The sequence below is a fragment of the Perognathus longimembris genome, chromosome 20, assembly GCF_023159225.1.
Source record: "Perognathus longimembris pacificus isolate PPM17 chromosome 20, ASM2315922v1, whole genome shotgun sequence".
NCBI lineage: Eukaryota > Metazoa > Chordata > Mammalia > Rodentia > Heteromyidae > Perognathus > Perognathus longimembris.
In genome coordinates, this window is record NC_063180.1 from 46,101,619 (window position 1) to 46,114,748 (window position 13,130).

The window sequence follows — 13,130 nt, forward strand, 5'->3', positions numbered from 1 at the left end:
GCAGGGAGGCTGGAGGGCTCCGGGGAAGGGCAGACACTAAGTGGGGGGCCTCAGACCAGCCATTCGGAGGGTCCCTCGAGCGCCAGCTTCTGCTGACACTGTCTATACATAGGTGCCATTCTCGGTGGCAGCTGAGGGGTGTGTGTGTGCCCGTGTGCACGTGTGTGTGCATCACACACACACACGCGCGTGTATGGCAGCCTCTCTCCTTGTTTCCTAGGCAACAGATAATGAGCCCAAGAAGGAAATGCCAGCCACAGCCTCAAATCACTGAGCCCGAAGGCCCCGGTGGGCACCGCGCCTCGGGAAGAGAGGACGCAGCTTGAGCCCAAGTGGAGGTTGGGCACCGCCGCTCACATCTTCATCCCAGCTCCTCGGAGGCTGAGGCCCGAGGGCCGCGGTTCAAAGCCAGCCTGCAGTCAAACCCGTGAGACTCTCGTCTCCAATGAGCCAGCCAAAACAAAACAAAACACAAAGCCAGAGAGGTGGAGCGGTGGCTCGAGTGGTAGAGCGCCAACCCTGACTGAAAACGCCAAGGAGAGTGTGAGGCCCCGAGTTCAAGTCCCGGTATCCAAACAAAAATAAACAAAACCAGCCAAATGAGCAACCCAAACCCGCGCAGAGCGGGCGCACACTCGTCTCCCGCCACGTCTGTCCTCCCGTGTCCCCCAGGGGATCCGCTGCTCACCGCTCCGCATCCCACGAGCCCAGTGATCAGAGAAGCCAAGCCACTTACCCAAGGCCACACAGCGGGACCAAGCTGGCTGACCACCATGCTTGGCCACCCACAGGTTGATCTCCTCTGCACTGGGTCTCCCTCCCTCCCTCCCCCCTCCCTCCCTCCCTCCCTCCCGGAAACAGCTTCTCACCCACCGGGTCCTGTGTAATGAGACCCAAATGCACCCCTGCTGGGAATTGAACCAGGATAGCAGCAAGCCAGGCCCACGCCCAGGCTGGAACCCGGCCATCAGTAGCCCCAGCTCTCTGCCACAAGGCCCAGCAATGGGGCTTCCTAGAGACTATGGAAAGTGGTCTGCGAACTTCTAGAACTTTCTTCCCTTTTTTACCTTCCTGTCAGCCCACAGCTAGCTGGCGATCCTCCACCTGTCATGTGAGCGCTAAGTGGCCTCCCTCTGCCCCTGGCCCTGGCTTTAGGTGGGCATGGGCTCCATGCAAGTGTCCTTCCTCTGATGTCGGTCCTGGGCCTTGAACCCAGGGCCTGGGCACTGTCCCCGAACTTCTTCACTCGAGACTAGCGCTCTACCACTTGAGCCACACTTCCACTTCTGGCTTTTTGGTGTTTTTAATGGGAAATAAGCATCTTAGAGATGTTTCCTGCCCAGGCTGGCTTTGAAGCGTGAGCCTCGGAAGCCAGTCTCCTGAGTGGCTGGGACGATGGGTGTCGGTGACTGGAAGCATTTGCACGGTGGCATGCCCGTGGTTGATTGCGGATTGCCGTGGGTGTTCAGACCTCGACTGGAGACTTCGTGCACAGGGGTTGACTTCATGAACGAAGAACCAGTCATTCAGGTAAAGAAGGCGTGAAGGCTCGGCTCTGCAGGTATTTGTGGGGACCACAGCTTGAACTCACTGCCTCTTATGCTGAGCTTCTTCACCCACAGATGGTGCTCTACCACTTGAGCCATGCCTCTGGCCCAGCTTTTTGGGTGTTAATTGAAGATAAGGGTCTCACGAACTTCCCTGCCCCGGTTGGCTTCAAATGGTGACCCTCTGATCTCAGCCTTTGGGGTAGCTGGGCTGACGGGCGTGAGCCACCAGGGCCTATGTTTTGGATCACAGCAACTTTGGGTGGGGACTCCAGGAGTGTGGTTGCATGGCTGTTTCTCCATCTGAGGAGTGGACACCAGAGGGCTGGAGCAAGGCTGGAGCAAGGCTGCCCACAGCCAGCAGATGCTAATGCCTGGTTGCTGGGCTTTTAATCTCTTCCACTTCCTTATAACCTCTGACCTTGCCCCTCCCTGGCAGCTTCGATTGGCCAACTTGGCTGAGCCTAAATCCAAACAGGCACGTGCTGCCAGTGGCTCTGGATAAAAACAGGATCTGAGCCTGGATTTACTTGAGAAGTTTGGAACAAAGTTTGCAGCCACAAGCTGGTGGCTCACGCCTGTAACACCAGCTACTCAGGAGGCTGCGACCTTGAGGATGGAGGCTCAAAGCCAGCCCGGGCAGGAAAGTTTGTAGGATTCTTAGCTCCAATTAACCAGCACAAAAGTTGGACTGGAGGCATGGCTCGAGTGGTAGAGTACCAGCTCTGAGTGAAAAACCTGAAGAGCAGCTCTCAGGCCCCGAGTTCCAGCTCTCGTATGGCACAGGCTTGGAGTGGCTTCTCTCTTCTCTCTGCCAAACTTCTGGCCTGAATCTTGAAGCCCACACCTTCTGGCGCCATTTGTCCTGCACGCCTCCTGCTCTGTCCCCGAGCCGTCCCAAGGCCCTGTCTGGCCCACGGAGGGTGGGTGTGCGGGGACCCAGGGGGTCACTGCGCTGCCTCTCAGAGCTCAGAACCCCACAACAGCGGGCACGGGCCACTCTCACAGCTACTCATGAAACCGAGAGCTGTGGACACCAATTCCAGGCCGGCCAAGGCAGACAAATCCGTGGGATTCTTATGGCCAACTAACCAGCAGGAAGCCAGGAATGGAGGTGTGGCTCAAGTGGTAGAGCACACTGGCCCTGAGTTCAAGCCTTCATACCAGCACCAACACAAAACAGTAACAGCAAAAAACAGCACAGCCACACAAATGGTCTACTCTGTAGCTGTAGAAAACAAACAATGAGGGCAATGCATATGCTTATAACCAACCTCATTATATAGCAGGAAAAACCAAGGCCAAAATAGCAATGACAGTAGGACCACTTGTGTGACAATTATGCTCCCACGTACACAGAGTACTGAGAGCTGGTCGTCAATGCAGCAGAACTCAACCCCCAATGACTGAACTCCCGACCCCCACTGACTGACTGAACTCCCGACTCCCACTGACTGAACACCCAACCCACACTGACTGACTGACTGAACACCCGACTTCCACTGACTGACTGACTGAAGTCCCGACCCACAATGACTGACTGAACTCCCGACTCCCACTGACTGACTGAACTCCAAACTCCCACTGACTGACTGAACTCCTGACCCCAACTGACTGACTGACTGAACACCCGCCCCCCACTGACTGACTGAACACCCAACCCCCACTGACTGACTGAACACCCGACTCCCACTGACTGACTGACTGAACACCTGACCCACAATGACTGACTGAACACCCGACCCACACTGACTGACTGACTGAACACCCAACCCCCACTGACTGACTGACTGAACACCCGACTCCCACTGACTGACTGACTGAACACCTGACCCACACTGACTGACTGACTGAACACCCAACCCCCACTGACTGACTGAACACCCAACCCCCACTGACTGACTTACTGAACACCCGACTCCCACTGACTGACTGACTGAACTCCCGACCCACAATGACTGACTGAACTCCCGACCCACACTGACTGACTGACTGAACTCCCGACCCACACTGACTGACTGAACACCCGACTCCCACTGACTGACTGACTGAACTCCCAACTCCCACTGACTGACTGAACTCCCAACTCCCACTGACTGACTTAACTCCTGACCCCCACTGACTGACTGACTGAACACCCACCCCCCACTGACTGACTGACTGAACACCCAACCCCCACTGACTGACTGACTGAACACCCGACTCCCACTGACTGACTGACTGAACTCCTGACCCCCACTGACTGACTGAACTCCCAACTTCCACTGACTGACTGACTGAACACCCGCCCCCCACTGACTGACTGACTGAACACCCAACCCCCACTGACTGACTGACTGAACACCCGACTCCCACTGACTGACTGACTGAACTCCTGACCCCCACTGACTGACTGAACTCCCAACTTCCACTGACTGACTGACTGAACACCCGCCCCCCACTGACTGACTGACTGAACACCCAACCCCCACTGACTGACTGACTGAACACCCGACTCCCACTGACTGACTGACTGAACTCCCGACCCACAATGACTGACTGAACTCCCGACTCCCACTGACTGACTGAACTCCCAACTCCCACTGACTGACTGAACTCCTGACCCCCACTGACTGACTGACTGAACACCCGCCCCCCACTGACTGACTGACTGAACACCCAACCCCCACTGACTGACTGAACACCCAACCCCCACTGACTGACTGAACACCCAACCCCCACTGACTGACTGAACTCCTGACCCACAATGACTGACTGACTGAACACCCGACCCTCACTGACTGACTGACTGAACACCCAACCCCCATTGATTGACTGAACTCCCGACCCACAGTGACTGACTGACTGAACACCCAACCCACACTGACTGACTGAACACCCGACCCACACTGACTGACTGACTGAACACCCGACCCACACTGACTGACTGAACACCCAACCCCCATTGATTGACTGAACTCCTGACCCCCACTGACTGACTGACTGAACTCCCGACCCACACTGACTGACTGAACACCCGACCCACATTGACTGACTGAACTCCCGACTCATACTGACTGACTGACTGAACTCCTGACCCACAATGACTGACTGACTGAACTCCCGACCCACACTGACTGACTGACTGAACACCCAACCCCCATTGATTGGAACTCCTGACCCACACTGACTGACTGAGCACCCACCCCACACTGACTGACTGACTGAACACCCGACCCACACTGACTGACTGAACTCCTGACCCACACGGACTGACTGACTGAACACCCAACCCACACTGACTGACTGAACACCCGACCCACACTGACTGACTGACTGAACTCCCGACCCACACTGACTGACTGAACACCCAACCCACACTGACTGACTGACTGAACACCCAACCCTCACTGACTGACTGAACACCGGACCCACACTGACTGACTGCCTGAACTCCCGACCCACACTGACTGACTGACTGAACACCCAACCCCCATTGATTGACTGAATTCCCGACCCACAGTGACTGACTGATTGAACACCCAACCCCCAATGATTGACTGAACTCCCGACCCACAGTGACTGACTGACTGAACACCCAACCCACACTGACTGACTGATTGAACACCCAACCCCCAATGATTGACTGAACTCCCGACCCACAGTGACTGACTGACTGAACACCCAACCCACACTGACTGACTGACTGAACTCCCGACCACGCTGACTGACTGACTGAACACCCGACCCCCACTGACTGACTGAACACCCAACCCCCACTGACTGACTGAACTCCTGACCCCCAATGACTGACAGAACTCCCAACCCCCAATGATTGACTGAGCACCCACGGAGGAGCCCTCCAGGGCCTAGGCTGGCACGGCGCTGGAGGAAAGGGCCGCACACAGCATTGGGGAGCCACACTGAGGTCGGCCGTGGCCGCTGGGGTGGCGGCAGGGAGCTTGGTGCAGGCTGCAGGCCTCATTCTGGAGCTCACTTGACCCCCGAGCTCAGCTCTGCACCCTCTCTCTGCGGTACCAGGGGTTTGAACTCAGGGCTTTGTGCCTACCGGGCAACTGCGTCTCATGGGAGCCATGCTCCAGCTCCTTTTGCTTTAGTTATCTTTTTTTTTTTCTTTCCAGATAAGGTCTCATGAAAACTTTCTCCAGGCTGGTTTTCTTGCCCCGGGGTCCTCCTATCTGTGACTCCCTGTGGAGCTAGGACGGCAGGTGTGTGCCACCAAGCCCAGCTGGTTTGTTGAGATGGAGTCTCAATAACTTTTTAGGAGCCTTGAGCCACCATCCTCCTGACCTCCACCTCCCAGGTGGCTGTGATTACAGGCGTGTGCCATCCTACCTGGCTCCATCATAGCCTTAGGTCGGGCCTCGGCGTCTCCTGGTCGACATTGCTCACCTATCCTGGGCCCGGGTGATGTGGACTGTGCTTGAAGCTGCCACAGAATCTAGCGAGCCACGCCTGGGGTTTCCCTATACAGCACTGAGTTTTTCTTGAACCTAGGGATGGGGAAACTGAGTCGTGGGGAGCTTGAAGCCCTTTGTAAGCTAGGCTGTGGGAGGATGAGATGCTATGGGGATCTGGAAGCTCGTTAGAAATCTCCAGTGCCGCCGGGCCGGGGTCTGGTGGGGGTGGGAGAGGGAGGGGAGGTCCCCGGACGTCCAGCTGGGCCCTGCGTGACGGCTGCCCCCCGGAAAGCACCTGGGAGTTGGCAGGTTCCGGGCGCCTGTCAAGTCTGAGCGTCCCCCATCTCTGCCCAGTCATCAGGGATGAGCTCTGTTCTTGGCGTGTGTTCCAGCACCAGCTCCCGGCTCCCACAGACCCCAGAGAAGCTCACCACGGGGCTCAGCGTCACAAGGCTCCCACGAAGGAGAAACGAAAGTCACCAGAAAGCCAGGGGTGGCACTCACGCCTGCCATCCCAGCTGCTCAGGAGACTGAGATCTGAGGATCACAGTTCAAAGCCAGCCCAAGCAGGAAAGTCCGTGAGACTCTCATCCTCAATGAGCCACCAAAAAAGTAGAAGTGGAGCTGTGGCTCAAGTAGTAGAGCACCAGCCTTCAGCAAAAAGCTCAGGATAGCACTCAGGCCCTGAGTTCAAGTTCTAGGATTGGCATGCACACGTGTGTGTGCACACACACAAACAACTGGAAGTGGAGCTGCTGCTCAAATGGTAGAGCACCAGCTTTGAGTGAAAAAGGGGTGGGAGTGTCCTGGAGCTCTGCCTAAGTGGGGACAAGGAAGTGGCGCCCAACCTGGTCCCTCATGGAGAAGCTGGAGCTGGAAGCTTTGTTTTTCTTTTTGGTGTTGGTCCTGGGGCTTGAACTCGGGGCCTGGGTGCTGTTCCTCAGCTCTTCAGCTCAAGGCTAGTGCTCTACCACTCTGAGCCAAAGCGCCACTTTTGGTTTTCTGGTGGTTCATTGGAGAGAAGAGTCTCACAGACTTTCCTGCCTGGGCTGGCTCCGAACCCAGATCCTCGGCTCTCAGCCCCCTAAGTTGCTAGGATGACAGGCGTGAGCCACCGTGCCTGGCTTTATTTGAGAGAGCTTGGAGAAGTCAGCAAGGCCATCAATGGAGGGCGGAGGTTAGTTTCTAGGAAGCTGGTCCCAGACTATAGACCCACCCACTGGGTCGGTGTGCGTGTGGCTGGGCGGGAAGGCCTGGAGGCCCAGACTGCGCCCGGAGCGGCCAGAGGGCCAGAGGCTGGCTGTGTGCTGTGGATGGCAGCAAGCCAGCCCCATGCCAGCAACTGCGGCTGGCTGCCCTGAGCCTGGAGCTGGGCGCTGGCGTGCACACTGTCTTCTGTGCTGGGCACCAACGCACCTGCCCGGGAGGACGTGGCTCAGTCTCCCCGCCAGCACCAACTGCGCGCCTGCTAGGCGCTTGCTCCCTGGCCCTGGCACCACCGCTAGGGCTCCCAGCTAAGACCCACAGGCTACGAGCCTCTTGGTGGTTCACGCCCGTCATCCTAGCCACGCTGGAGGCTGAGATCTGAGGATGGAGGCTCACAGCAAGGGCAAGAACATTCTGTGAGACTCTTACCTTCAATTAATCACAGAAAAAGCCCAAAGTGAAAAGTGGTGGTGCTGTAGCTTAAAAGTGGTAGAGTGCTAGCCTTGAGCAAAGCAAGTTCAACAAGGACAGCACCTAGGCCCAGAGTTCCAGCCTCAGGACTGGAAACAAGAACACTCGCTGTCACACTAGCTACTCAGGAGGCCGAGGTCTGAGAATCCCAGTTCGAAGCCAGCCCAGGCAGGAATGTGTGTGAGATTCTTATTTCCAATTACCCAGCGAAAAGCTGGAAGTGGAATGGTGGCTCAAGTGGTAGAGCCCTGAGTGGAAAAGCTAAGGGCAGCCCCAGTACCCACGCACACGCATGCACGCTCACATGCACACATACCGTTTTTACATTTTGCCTGTTTGGACCTGGGTAAAAAATCATGTCTTATTAAACCTGAGTAACCCGACCCTGCCCCCAGGAACCAGCTGATGCGAGAAATAAACACCTTTGAGTGTGTGTGTGTGTGTGTGTGTGTGTGTGTGTGTGTGTGTGTGTGGACTGGGGCTTAAACTCAGGGTGTCATGATCTCACTTGGCTTTTTGCTCAAGGCTGGTGCTCTACCACTTGAGCCACAGCTCCACTTCTGGCTGTGTGCTGGTTCACTGGAGATCAAAGTCCCAGAGGCTTTCCTGCCTGGGCTGGCTTTGAACTGCGACCCTCAGATCGCAGCCTCCCGAGGCGACAGGTGTGAGCCACCAGCCATTAGCCCAAGAGCTTTGAAGCCCATGAACTGGGCCCCCTGCCTCGTGCCCAGCAGGTTGGAGGTCAAAACTTCCTGTGGGTTCGAGCCTGGACACACTGGGCTATGGTTTCTGCCATAGGACACCGAGTCCGAGAGGAACGTAGGTTCCTGATGGCCCCACCAACTTTACTAAAAAATTTTGGAGAAGAGAATGAATTGTTTCCACATGTGCCAAGCCAGCTCTGTAGCCACATGACATGACTTCCAATAGAAGAGCATGGAACAAAGCTTGAGCTTTGAACTAGAATGTTCTGGAACTGTGAAGCAAACCAATATCTCCTTCTTTAACCTTGCTCTCTTTCTCCTACCAGAACTACTGCTTTATTTTTTTTCCCCTGTTCTAATCCTGGGGTTTAATCCTGGGGTTTAAACTTAGGGCTGTCCTTAGCTTTTTTTTTTTTTTTTTTTTTTTTTGGCCAGTCCTGGGCCTTGAACTCAGGGCCTGAGCGCCGTCCCTGGCTTCTTTGTGCTCAAGGCTAGCACTCTGCCACTTGAGCCACAGCGGCACTTCTGGCCTTTTCTGTATATGTGGTGCTGAGGAATCAAACCCAGGGCTTCATGTATATGAGGCAAGTGTGTCCTTAGCTTTTTTGTTCAAGGCTGGCACTCTATCAGTTGAGCCACAACTCCACTTCTAGCTTTTTGTTGGCCAATTGGAGATAAGAATCTCACACACTTTTCAGACTGGGCTGGCTTTGAACACAAGATCCTCAGATCTCAGCTTCCAGAGTAGCTAGGATTGTAAGTATAAGCTACCAATGTCTGACCACTTCTGGCTTTTTTTGCTGGCTAACAAGATGAGAGTCTCACAGACTTTCCTGCTCAGGCTGACTTTGAACCATGATCCTCACACTTGAAGCTCTTGAGTAGCTGGGATTACAGGTGTGAGCCACTGCACCTGGCTAGAAGGGCTATGCTTAGGAACACCCCTGAGCTCTCATAACTGGCTGTGTTAATGGCTCCGGACACCTGTGCAGTTCACCCACTGAACTTTACCTCCTTCTACCCATGATCCACAGCTAGCATGATTTAATACCCAACCAAGAGTGAGATGATTGGGAATCAACGTAGGGTCTCATTTTCAGGATTTTCTAGATAGGGTGTGCTTTCTGTGTGATATTGGCTGAATCGTTTCCCTTCCCCGCTCCTCAGTTCTGCAGCCTGGAAAATGACAAGGACGGGTTGTACACACTTTAGGATTCCCGCTAGCTTTAATAAGTGGCCTCAACCACGCTGCCGGGATGGGTGTAATCCAAATTCAATTACAATTTATCTAGAGCTCACGGAAGTATGTTTCAAGGATCCTTTCGTACCCATTATTTAATTTAGCATTCTCCCAAACCTCAGGAAGGTTGGTATTAACATCTTAATTAGATAGACTACACAAAGAAAAAGAAAGATCCAGAGAAGTTTTGCTTAATAACTGAAGTCACACAGCCACAACAGAGCTGATATGTAGTCTGGGGCCTGTCTATCCTCGGCTCCAGAAGGCTGGGAGCCCATGGAATAGCTGGGTGTGAATGAACACAGATCCTAACCCTTAGCCGAGGCCTCCCTGGCCCGGGAGCTCCAGTCTCTGCCGTGGTGCTGAGGAATGCGGCGCCCTGCTGAGGCCGGGCCTGCCGCCGCGGGGAGATGCAGGTCGGCCAGGGTAGGTAGAGAAGGTCAGGGCTGAGAGCCTGGCTCAGCCTGGGGGGGAGGGGGCGGGCAGGAGTGGTCCTTGCCACCTGCTTTGCCCTCGGAGAACCCCCTGTCCCCCAAATATTTCCATATTCCCCAAGGTCCTAGCGATCATCCCCTGGGCAGAAGGCCAGGAAGGGAGAGGCACTGCGCTCAGAAGGCGTGCTGACCCTGGGGATGGGGAGGCCGAGTGTGCGCGTGTGCGCGTGTGTTGGGACGGTGGCCGGTGCCTTTGCTCAGCACAGGGGGGTGTGGGGGTGGGCTCCACTTCCGCTGTGACCTGGCAGGAGTTAGTGTCTTCCTGTGACTTCCCCGCCCCCACCCGGCAGCCACCAGCTGGTTGGGCCCCTAGGATGCCAGGTCCCTCCCAGGTCAACATCCGCGGGAGGCCCCAGCTGCCTTCCCAGGTCAACATCCGCGGGAGGCCCCAGCTGCCTTCGGAGGTCTCTCCGTGTGGCCGTCTGTCTGTCTGTCTGCCGCAGCGTGGCTGGACGCTCTCCCGCTGGGACTGCAGGTGTCCCTCGTCCGTCCCCACCACCGAAGGTGGGCGGCCCTCCCTCCCCCCCCCCCCCCGCAGGCCCAGGCCCAGGCCCAGGCCCCCGGCCCTCCCAGCCCAGCGCAGGTGACCGCGGGCGCAGCGCCCGCCCGGGATGGGGGAGGACGGAGGCTCCCCCTCGCCCGCGCGCGGCCTCCGCCGCGGCCCTGGCCCGCCGCCCGGCCGGCCCGTGGAGCCCTGGGGGTGGCTGATCCGACCGGGGGCGACCCACGGCACCCAACGACCCCTGGGGTCCGCAGCCCGGCCGGCCGAGCCCAACCTCGCAGAGCCGCGCGGCTGCCCGGCCCCGGCCTTGCCCTTGGCGGCCTAAGCGCCAGCAATCAATTCCGCGTCGGGGCGGGGGGGGGGGGGGGAGGGAGGGAGGGGGCGGGGGGCGCAGACCGATGGGGCTGGCGGGCCGGGAGGGGGCGGAAATGGCATTTGGACCGGACGAGAGTCCCGATCGTCCCTCCCCTCGGTCTGATCTTCGGGGAACCCCCCTCTCCCGGCCTCTCCGAGCGGGGGCCTCCTCGTCCCCGCCTCCCACGGGGCTCGCGAGGCGAAGGAACGACCGCCGCAGCCCGCAGTCCCGGCCGCCCCCCCCCCCCCGCCCGCCGCAGGGTCGCTCTCGGGCTGGGGGCGGCCGGGGCGGCCGGGGTGCGCGCGGGGGGCCGGGGCGCGGGGGGCCGGGGCGCGGGGGGCCGGGGCGCGGGGGGCCGGGGCGCGGGGGGCCGGGGCGCGGGGGGCCGGGGCGCGGGGGGCCGGGGCGCGGGGGGCCGGGGCGCGGGGGGCCGGGGCGCGGGGGGCCGGGGCGCGGGGGGCCGGGGCGCGGGGGGCCGGGGCGCGGGGGGCCGGGGCGCGGGGGGCCGGGGCGCGGGGGGCCGGAGCGCGGGGGGCCGGGGCGCGTGGGGGGGCCGGGCCGCGGGGGGCCGGGGCGCGGGTGACCGGGGCGCGGAGGAGGGGGGGGGGTCCGGCGCCTCACCTGCTTCTCCAGCGGCTCCTTGGCGGAGGGCGCGGGCTTGGGCGAGGGCGCGCGGTCGCAGACGCAGCCCTCCAGCAGGTAGAGGCCGGAGGGCCGCGAGCTCGAGTCGCTCTCGAAGTAGAAGAGCAGGTTCTGCAGGAGCGCGAACCACTTGGTTTGCCATTTTGTGTTGTCGGAGCTGCGCTTGCTCAGGTAGCCCTTGCGCGTGCCGTCCTTGCGCGCCAGCAGCCCCAGGGACGCGACGTGGCCGTCGTTCAGCCGGATCCCCTTCTGCATGGTGCTCGGAGCCAGCCGGTGCCCGCGCGCTCACATCTTCCCCGCCGCCGCGCGCCCCGCGCCCCGCGCCCCGCGCCTCGCCCGCCCGCTGGCTCCGGGTTCTTCCTTCTCCCCGCTCGCCCGCTCGCTCCGGGTTCTTCCTTCTCCCCGCTCGCCCGCCCGCTCGCTCGCCCGCTCGCCCGCTCTCCCCTCCGCTGCAGCGGCGGCGCTCCGCGGTCCGGCGCGGTCGGTGGGGCGCAGGCTCCGGCGCGCTAGCCGTGTGCCATTCCCGGGACTGGAGCGGCTTCCGGGCGCTGCGGAGCCCCCGTCCCCCGCAGCTCGCTCCCCGCCCCCCGCCCCCGGAGCCCGGGCGACGACACCCGGCACTTTCCCACGCCCGCACCCCAAAACCTCGGGGGCAAACGCAGGGGCCGGCGCGGCCGGGCGCGGGCGGGCGGGCGAGGGCCGGGCGGAGTCAGGTGACGCGGATCCCTCGAAGGGACAGGCGCGCGGGCAGGGACAGGGACACGCACGCGGCCCCGCGCCCCCGCCCCCCCCCGCCTCCCCGCGCGCCCCCGCTCGCGCACACGCGCGGCCCGGCCTCCCTCCCCGGGCCTCCCCTCCGCCCCGCCGGGGAGTGAGGAGCACATCGGAGCGGTGCGGGGCTCCTCCGACCCCAAGGAACCCCCGCGCCCTCCGCGGCGCCCGGTGGGGGGGGGGGGCGGCTCTGCGCCTGGGGGGGGGCGGCTCTGCGCCTGGGGGGGGCTCTGCGCCTGGGGGGGGGACGGCTCTGCGCCTGGGGGGGCGGCTCTGCGCCTGGGGGGGGGACGGCTCTGCGCCTGGGGGGGGGCGGCTCTGCGCCTGGGGGGGGCGGCTCTGCGCCTGGGGGGGGCGGCTCTGTGCCCAGTGCCACGCACCGGGGAGCCGGGGGGGGGTATTTTTCTCTCCACCTCTCCAAAGCGCACCAGCAGCCCCCAATGAGGCCAGGTACTTTGTGGGTGTTTTTTTTCGTTTGTCATTTTTTCTCCCCCCTCCCCCGAAAAAAAGAAAACCCTGGCCCTGGTATATTATCTACTATAATTATTATTACTAACGGAGGCTCCTGGACAACGGGCCGCTCGGCCCCTCTTCCAGCCCCCTCCCCAGGCCGCCCGCCCCCCGGGGGACGCCCCCCGGAATGGGTGAGAGGCGGGGGAGCTGGGGCGGGAGCGGAGCGTGGCGCCCCGGGGTCGGGCGCGGAGCCGGGGCTGGGGGCTCGCGGCTTGTGGGTCCGGATCCCTCCCTTCCCCAGCCCGGCCGGCACCCGCAGCCCCAGGGCCGGCTTCAGCGCGGCGC

At 60.4% G+C, this 13,130-nt stretch overlaps 1 protein-coding gene across 5 annotated transcripts in view; it reads right to left on the minus strand.

Annotated features, from left to right (window-relative positions):
- Rasgrf1 (Ras protein specific guanine nucleotide releasing factor 1) overlaps positions 1–11,816 on the minus strand; it is a 75,714-nt gene extending 63,898 nt beyond the window's left edge. For 3 of the 5 annotated variants that reach the window (XM_048329588.1, XM_048329586.1, XM_048329585.1), the window contains exon 1: positions 11,541–11,816. In XM_048329588.1, coding sequence (XP_048185545.1) covers positions 11,541–11,816 — 276 coding nt within the window. Of the gene's footprint in view, positions 1–10,070; positions 10,074–11,540 lie in introns of all 5 variants that reach the window. The other 2 variants (XM_048329583.1, XM_048329587.1) reach the window with 1 other exon arrangement.
- Between the last annotated feature and the right edge of the window lie 1,314 nt (positions 11,817–13,130).